The 9,796-nt window shown below is 35.6% G+C and overlaps 1 protein-coding gene across 7 annotated transcripts in view; it reads left to right on the forward strand.

Annotated features, from left to right (window-relative positions):
• Positions 1 to 7,541, forward strand: part of tp73 (tumor protein p73) — a 44,942-nt gene extending 37,401 nt beyond the window's left edge. For 2 of the 7 annotated variants that reach the window (XM_082188720.1, XM_082188721.1), the window contains 2 exons: positions 2,107 to 2,200; positions 4,936 to 7,540. In XM_082188720.1, the coding sequence (XP_082044846.1) occupies positions 2,107 to 2,200; positions 4,936 to 5,250 (409 nt within the window). In that variant the 3' untranslated portion in view covers positions 5,251 to 7,540. Of the gene's footprint in view, positions 1 to 2,060; positions 2,201 to 4,935 lie in introns of all 7 variants that reach the window. The other 5 variants (XM_082188723.1, XM_082188719.1, XM_082188722.1 and 2 more) reach the window with 5 other exon arrangements.
• The last annotated feature ends 2,255 nt before the right edge of the window (positions 7,542 to 9,796 follow it).

Consider the following 9,796-nt stretch of genomic DNA (forward strand, 5'->3'; position numbering starts at 1 on the left):
CATGACAATTAAGCACATTTGCTCCATAAATACTCATTTCTGTCACAGATCTGGATTTTATTTTTGTAATTCTCATTCATTTTTCATTAAATTCTCCCTACAGTATAAGCATTCATTAGAGACAGCACAACAAATACAACAATTGTATTTAAACTCTTTACAATTTAAGTAACATTTCTTTTTTATTACAGTTTTATAAGAAATTAGGAAAATATTATAATGTTATATATATTATAAATAATGTTATTTAAAAAAAAATATTACACATTTTAATTATAACTAGGGCTGTCACGATTCCTCGATTAAATTTGAGTACTCGATAATTTTTTTTTTTAAATCCTCGATTGCAATTGATGCAAGTTGATTGTTTATATTATGCATTTTAACAGTGTTGTTCTATAAAACCATATGATTACGTCAAATATCGTCAAAATAATCGACCAACTACTTGATTACCAAAATAATCGTCAGTGACAGCCCTTGTTGTAATATAATAAATGTTAAAAAAAATTCACTATCTAAAAAATCTTAATAATTGTCAAAATTGTTTCTTTAAGCAAACTATCATATCTTTTTTTTTCTTTTGATTTTTGGATTAAAATATATAACCATGTATGATATATTCCATTCAGTTTTTTTGAGATTCACTTTCACCCAGTTATGTGTTTTAGTCCATTGCCACCAACAACCTGTTTACACTATTCACTAAGTTAATAGCATTGTCATTTGTGCTACTTTGCCAGTCATAAGTCTTATATATTGGCACCTAGAGTGATATTTATTTTAAACTAAATGTGTAATTTTCCATGCACATTGAATTGTTTTACCGACTCCATTGTCAAAAATTTTATTTATTAATATCAATGTTCCATCTCCATTTAATTATCAATGTATCAGGGTGAAAATTAAGGGCAGCATCTATAATTATGACAAAGCAACCACATGTGTTGGAAACTATGTTTAGTTTAAAATGACTAAAACTGCTTTATTAAATCAGATATTGTGATCATTAAGTCATTTCAAAACACTTTACAGTCAGATGTTGAATTTGCTACACATACTTTACTCACTTTCTTGTAGTTTTGTTTGTCTTATTTGCTCTGCCTTTAAAACAACTCTGTCGGCTTTAAATTTGCTACATTTCCTGTTTTGATTGTATCAAGCAAATTTTTTTTTTTTTTTTGAAATATTTATAATAAAAAGATCAATAAAATGAAAAACTTGTTATGCATCATTAATGTAATTGCATGTTTTGATTGCTTTTTTTTTTTAAATGAAATCCTATGCAAATTCTGAAAAAGAAATTTGCATGCAGCATTTCATTTAACTACCATTCAAAAGTTTGGGGTCAGTAAAACTTTTTTTTTTTATTTAAAGAAATTAATACTTTTATTCAACAAGGATGCATTCAATTAAGAGTGACAGTTAAAACTTTTACATTCTTAAAAATATATATATTTCTAGTGAATGATTGTTCTTTTGTATTTTCTATTCATCAAAATGTATCACACGTTCCACAGAAATATTAAGCACCAAAAGTGTTTTTAACATTGATAATATAAAGATTAATTTGAATTAAGAATGATTTCTGAAGGATCATGTGACACTGAAGAATGGAGTAATGATGCTAAAAATTCAGCTTTGATCACAGGCTATTCCATATAAAAACATTAAAATAGAAAACAATTATTTTAAATAATTGTAATAATATTTCACAATATTACTGTTTTTACTGTATTTATATAACAAATAATGCAGCCTTGGTGAGCATATGAGACTTCTTTAAAAAAAAACTTTATAAATTTGACCAAACTTTTCAATGGTAGCATATATTACATTCACTTCTAGCTGAACATTGCACCATATTTAACTGGTGTTTGTATAATCAAAGATTTATTCATATGATTAGAATACAAATGCTTTATTTTAATTAAGTATTTTGTTGCCTAAATACACTGACATTATTATTCCATCAGTACTTGATAATAATCCCTGTGCAGATGCAAATGCCGTGGTGCTTTGCTTGTTATGTTCTCCATGGGTGAATATGTAATTCACAGGACGCAGCCGCTTGGTCTTAGTGGGGTTCCTTTTGTCTCTGAACAGTTTCTTAACCAGCCTGGGCTGCCAAAACTGTATCGACTTCTTCACGTCCCAGGGACTCCAGAGTGTGTACCACCTTCAGACTCTTTCTATGGAGGTAAACCAACAGTTCGGTCAATATGGACTTTTCATTCTTGAATCATTTGTGTTTTATCCTTATAGAGTGCATTAGTGTCCAGCCAATTTTGGCCACTGTGATTTTGCCACATACAGTATTTTATTGATCCTAGAACAACATTCCTGTCTGAAAATGTGATCCTAAACCTATCCCTACCCATAACTTATCCCTAAAATAAATCAGAGGGAAATGATAGGTGAATAACACTGATGCCGAAGCATCTAACCCAGTGGTTGAAAGCCTGAACTTAAAATAAACTGTAAACTTGTCTCTCAGATCTGATTGGTTGATTGGAATGTTTCTCCAGAACCAACAAAGACGTTGATCCAGGAACATGTTGCACTTGGTGAAATCAGAAATCAGAAATCTGAAATACTTGATTCTGATTGGTCAGGACAAATATTTTTGTATAAAAGCACAAAATTTAGTGGGATACACAGATGTGACATGTAATAGAGTGCAACAGTGCCCGTCCACTTTTTCAGCGTAGTTGGGAAAGAACTACAATCCCATGAATCTTTGTAAACAGAATAATTGAATTAAACACGATTGAGAAATATTTAAGTACTTTGAGAGCGTAGAGAGACTCGATTACGTCATTTGCAGTGCTTCATTAAAGTTGGCCGAGTAAAGTTTGGTGCGTTTGATTATCGCGACTCTCTGATTGGTGGAATCTTCTGTAGAGCATCATGGGTAATGTAGTGTTTCACCACAATTTCCGCTGTTAAATTATTATTTTAAAAATAAGTTAAAAGAATGCAGTCTGAAGGCTTCACCAGAACCAAATACTCTCAATACGCTGATTTCACGCAGCCGTTATTTTGAAATCGAAAGCGAGGCTCCGGTGGGAAGAAAACCGGAAGTGTCGCCTTTAATCACAGGAGAGTCGTGAATGCGATGGCGTATTGTTGTGTTTAATGATGTTGTGTCAATTCTAAAAATGTACATACATTTCTTTCATACTTTAGACTATATACAGTGAAATTCATTTATAAATAAAATATTTTTTATATATATAATTCAGAATGTAAAAACAGAAGCAGGAATGAACTATATACATATCCTATATTGAATATTAACATCCAATAGTGTAAATCGCGGCAGCAGCTTCAGGTTGGTAATCCAAGGCATTGTTGTTTATCTTTACTTCCGGGGTTCTTCCCACCGGAGCCTCACTTTCGATTTCAAAATGGCGGCTGCGTGAAATCAGCGTATTAACTCTTTCCCAGCCATTGACAGAAATTTCCGTCTCTCTGTGTTTTCACTGTTCACTGGGTAGGGGGCGCTGTTAGGCATCTTCTGAAAGAGTGCTGAATCTCCTGATCAAAACACAGCTGAAGAAGAAGCAGAAACAAGCGATAGCATATGTAAGCAGATGCATATGTAAAATAACGCAATCATCAACATTAAACAGCATATAAATCAAAACTGCCTAATGTTACTGAATGAAATGTCGACCCAGGACGAGCTATAGGACTGTGAAGCTTTGGAGGTGTTGATGGACTCGATCTACTCCATCCATGTTTTGATCATCGGTTTGAGTTCGATCTGGATGTAGTCTTTAACAAAAACGAGATTTTCTTTTTTGCTCAAAATGTTGCTTTTTTTATGATACTTGCCCACATTCAATTGTTGATAAAAAAAGAAAAAAAAAGAATGCATGAATCTAAAATAAAACGTTGTGTTTTTTGTTTTGTCTTTAAAGCAGAGGGTCTGTTCGTTCTTTTGATAAATTGCATGTTCAGATATTCATACATATTCTGGGGGCCATGAAACTTTTGTGAAATTGTCAAAACGCTGGCGGAGAAAGAGTTAACAACCTCGTAGCTCACAGCAGGTTTGTCTTTAAAGGAACACGCTGACTTTTTGGGACTTTAGCTTATTCACCGTATCCCCCAGAGTTAGATAAGTCTATACCCTTTTCATCACCGTGCGTGCCATAACTCTGTCTGACTCACCCACCGCTAGCCTAGCTTAGCACAAAGACTGGAAGTAAACGGCTCCAGCTAGCATACTGCTCCCAGTAAGTGACAAAATAACGACAACATTTTCCTATTTACATGTTGTGATTTGTATAGTCACAGCGTGTACAAATAACAAGGTCACATGAGACACAGCCATCTTCTAACCGTATATATACTGGGAACTATATTCTCAGAAGACGAAGCACTGCTACTTCTGCGGAGTGATTTACTCCAACTCTGAGCGAACTCTCTGCTCAACACCACGGGGCTTCTCAGGTGCTGCGAGCAAATCACTCCGCCTAAGTAGCAGTGCTTCGCCTTCTGAGAATATAGTTCCCAGTATGTATACGGTTAGAAGATGGCTGTGTCTCATGTGACCTTGTTATTTGACCTGCACTTATTGGGAGCAGTATGCTAGCTGGAGCCATTTACCTCCAGTCTTTGTGCTAAGCTAGGCTAGTGGTGGGTGCGTCAGACAGAGTTACGGCACGCGCAGAGATGAAAAGGGTATGTATGCACTTATCTAACTCTGGGGGATGCGGTGAATAAGCTAAAGTACCAAAAAGTCGGCGTGTTCCTTTAAGTTATCATTAAAAATGTTAAAAGAGTTTTTACTTCCGGAACCCGACTCTTGCACTCTATAGTGAGCTATGATTCACAAAGGCCTGTTTTTTTCTACCGTGAACGTTCATAGTGTGATGTTTACTGTAAGCACAATGTACTTACTACCTGTGATCTTGTGTTCCTCAGGATCTTGGGGCCCTGAAGATCCCTGAGCAGTTCCGGCTGGCGATCTGGAGGGGCCTGCAGGACATGAAGCAGGGCCACGACTACATCCGCTCCAGCAGTAACATGGCCACGATGGCCATCGGCCCCGGAGGAGAACTGCAGCGCCAGCGCGTCATGGAGGCCGTGCACTTCCGAGTGCGTCACACCATCACCATCCCGAACCGCAGCGGGGCCGCGGGGGGAGACGAGTGGGCCGACTTCGGCTTCGACATGCCCGACTGCAGGATACACAAGCACTCCATCAAGGAGGAGTTCGCAGAAAGCGACCTTCGCTGAGAACTGTTTTCCAACTATATTGTCCGTACTGGGTTCTTAAAACTGCAATGGACGGTTTATATTTTCCATATAGTCGCACTTCCATGTTTGACAACTAATGATTTGATGAGTAGAAATTCCCCGGGGTTCAAGCGAATCATTTTATTAGATGGCCTTATGCTAATATTACATCACACACACAAAAAAAAATTAACTAAAATGAATGGCATTATTAGGACGTAGTTATGAATGGTTAGAAGCAGTGTATGATTTCAAAACGTTGCCTTATTTATTTTTTTGGCTTGTTGTAAATTATAATTGTGCAATCATGTATGATAAAGGGAAAAAAACAGTGTGAAGTAAAGCCCGTAGATAAAGTGGATACTTTGTCCCACCAAATCATACTTTATATTCACTTATTTTGACAAAGCTATATATGTATGGCTAGGTCAACAGGCATTCTGTATTTGATTTATTGTCTCATTTCAATGTCATCCCATAACTATTATTTGTACATTATCAAAGTTTCACAATGACAGTGATGTAGACATTTATAGGTAACAGAAACAATTATTATTATTTTTAAACAGGACATCTTTTACTGCTTTTGAAGTGGATTTTTTTATGCATTTGTTAAGTATTATGTTGTTGAAAGGGAGACTGTATCACCATAAGCATTTTTTTTCAATGCCTTTACAATCAGACTTTTAAAGTTCACCTGTTTTGTGGTATTAGCCTTGCAGGACAAGGTTTTATTTATCATGCTGTACTGTTATAATGTCTATTTTTCCTTTATTAGATGCCTTATGTTATCGTTTTAATTGTCTCTAATTTTTGGATGTTTAATAGTAAAATTATGGCTCAGCAAAGGTACTAAAGGTGAATCTTACAAAAACAATTCCTGGTCACATTTCATCCCAGAATTACAAGAAAAAATATACATTATAAATTATAATTTTGCATGGACATTAGGGCTATTACAATTTTGACATTGTGCCATTATTTGAAACATTTTTCATCATAGTAATGCATTTTTAAATCAACATAAAGCACAACATAAACTACCATGATGTATAAATACATAAATATTAATATTTTGTGCATTACCCCAATAAGAATTTTGGTGCTACAAATTGTCATGGCCTTAAAATTCTAAATTCGGTCTTTAATCAAAATATACTTCTATTTTATTTTTATGATTTTTATTTTGGAGCTGAAATATGACCCGAACATCATTTTGTGATTCACCTGACCTGTCGCAAGACAAATCTTGTATCACTCTTTAAGACCCAGACTTTACTTTAATATCACTACAACTAGTACTAAGAAGATAAAAGTACTTTTGTTCAGCTGACCCACACAATTATCATGATATGATCCCATCAAAAACCTGACATAGACAGAGCCAGGACATCCAGGAACATTGTCCTCTATTTATATTTCTTACTCCTATAGTCTGTGTATAAAACTGAACTAAGAGCTGTCTTGAACATTAATAATTTGGTGGATTGTATGTAGTTAAAGGTACATCTGTAACCTTTATTCAACAAGCAAATGCATTTGTAAATAACTAGTGTTAACCATATTGTTCATGTGATGATAACAGCACATCTTAAATTGGATGCCACTAAAGGTTCATTGAGGACAAAATGAGGTTTTTAAATTGGCCGTGATGGTGAAATGCCATCATATAGATCCAAGCACTTTATGGCTTTAGGATATTGTAAACAATGTTATATTTACAGTAAATATCAGTCAGTATTATGTCACGCTGTGTCATTTTGACAACTACAGATTTTAGAAATGTTTTAAGAGTTAATATCTTGTGTTTTCATTAAAGAGCTGTTATGCTGTTTCTTTTTTTTATATCGCCATGTTTGAATTATCATGTAAAGTGATTTCTTTTTCAAATAAATACTAAAGTGTGTAAAACCGAGGGTGTTTTAATTATGCAAGCTCAGTATTGGTTGAGGATCACCCACCAATGCATTGGTCTCTGCTGGACATTAAATTTAATATTGGCCATCTATGAGACGACGGTGGAGAGTATCTGAAAGAGATATTCACTTTTGCCAATTATCTGGGGGAAGAATGTGCTTTTTTCAGCCTTTGGTCCATTTCTCACCTTGTAAAACTAGTAAAACTGGTTGATCTGCCCAGTAAACAATCATGGAATGCCTACACATTCTAGTGGGTTAAAAGTACATTTCAGACATCTTTATTCATTAAAAGCTATAGGCTAATCATTCAATTTGAATTAATATTGTTGATATTACTGACATATCTTTAATTAGAATATTGGCAACTAAATATATGTATATATTCATATCTGTGGGCTTCTAATAAGACATAATTTACATACCTTTCAGATTAATCACTTTTACTGCTTGGTTAGTGTTTAAATAATTGCCAAACCAAATTTAATTGAGTAATTTAGTGTTATATTAATGATACTTTGTCACACACACACACACACACACACACATATATATATATATATATATACACAGTGAGGAAAATAAGTATTTGAACACCCTGCTATTTTGCAAGTTCTCCCACTTAGAAATCATGGAGGGGTCTGAAATTGTCCACTGTGAGAGACATAATCTAAAAAAAAAAATCCAGAAATCACAATGTATGATTTTTTAACTATTTATTTGTATGATACAGCTGCAAATAAGTATTTGAACACCTGAGAAAATCAATGTTAATATTTGGTACAGTAGCCTTTGTTTGCAATTACAGAGGTCAAACGTTTCCTGTAGTTTTTCACCAGGTTTGCACACACTGCAGGAGGGATTTTGGCCCACTCCTCCACACAGATCTTCTCTAGATCAGTCAGGTTTCTGGGCTGTCGCTGAGAAACACGGAGTTTGAGCTCCCTCCAAAGATTCTCTATTGGGTTTAGGTCTGGAGACTGGCTAGGCCACGCCAGAACCTTGATATGCTTCTTACAGAGCCACTCCTTGGTTATCCTGGCTGTGTGCTTCGGGTCATTGTCATGTTGGTAGACCCAGCCTCGACCCATCTTCAATGCTCTAACTGAGGGAAGGAGGTTGTTCCCCAAAATCTCGCAATACATGGCCTCGGTCATCCTCTCCTTAATACAGTGCAGTCGCCCTGTCCCATGTGCAGTCGCCCTGTCCCATGTGCAGAAAAACACCCCCAAAGCATGATGCTACCACCCCCATGCTTCACAGTAGGGATGGTGTTCTTGGGATGGTACTCATCATTCTTCTTCCTCCAAACACGGTTAGTGGAATTATGACCAAAAAGTTCTATTTTGGTCTCATCTGACCACATGACTTTCTCCCATGACTCCTCTGGATCATCCAAATGGTCATTGGCAAACTTAAGACGGGCCTTGACATGTGCTGGTTTAAGCAGGGTAACCTTCCGTGCCATGCATGATTTCAAACCATGACGTCTTAATGTATTACCAACAGTAACCTTGGAAACGGTGGTCCCAGCTCTTTTCAGGTCATTGACCAGCTCCTCCCGTGTAGTTCTGGGCTGATTTCTCACCTTTCTTAGGATCATTGAGACCCCACGAGGTGAGATCTTGCATGGAGCCCCAGTCCGAGGGAGATTGACAGTCATGTTTAGCTTCTTCCATTTTCTAATGATTGCTCCAACATTGGACCTTTTTTCACCAAGCTGCTTGGCAATTTCCCCGTAGCCCTTTCAGCCTTGTGGAGGTGTACAATTTTGTCTCTAGTGTCTTTGGACAGCTCTTTGGTCTTGGCCATGTTAGTAGTTGGATTCTTACTGATTCTTCTTCTTCTTCTTCTATCTTTTAATGGCGGTTGGCAAACAACTTTTAAGTGTGCATTACCGCCACCTTCTGATATGGAGTGTGGATCACAATAACCTTTTCTCACTACCCTTTATAGAACTAAATAAATACATACATACATAAATAACACCAATAAATAACTTCATAAATATCTAAAAACATTATTAATATTCATTGATTATTATTATTATTAAATACAACTTTCTAAGACAACTAAACTCATATCCTTCTACTAATCCCTGTTTTATTCATAAACACAAATATCGCTCTATACCCTACATGCCCTGAATTCATTTGTAATATTTCCTTCATTTCAAATCTAATTTTTTCTTTTCTAAAACATTCTTTCAGCCTAATCCTTTCCTCCTTATACCTATGACAATTAATAATTACATGTTCTACTGTTTCATTAATATTACAGACCTCACACATCCCAGTTTCATGTTTCCCTATTATTTTAAGCGTACTATTTAATCCAGTATGCCCAAATCTCATTCTCGAAATAATATCCTCTTCCCTTTTAATCCTATTACTTTCTCTCATATCTCCTACCCTCTTCTGGATACTGTAGTACATTCTCGCTTTTATTTCTATATTCCACTCCTCTTGCCACTTCTTTCTCATTTCTACTTTGATTATGCTTTTAACTTCCGCCTTACTATAACTTATTACCATATCTATCTCTGTTTTTTTGGTAGCATTTTTGGCATACTTGTCTGCCAATTCATTTCCTTCTACTCCTATATGGGCTGGAATCCAGATGAATTTTAC

The sequence above is a fragment of the Leuciscus leuciscus genome (genome assembly GCF_965113295.1).
Source record: "Leuciscus leuciscus genome assembly, chromosome: 13".
Classification (NCBI taxonomy): Eukaryota; Metazoa; Chordata; class Actinopteri; order Cypriniformes; family Leuciscidae; genus Leuciscus; species Leuciscus leuciscus.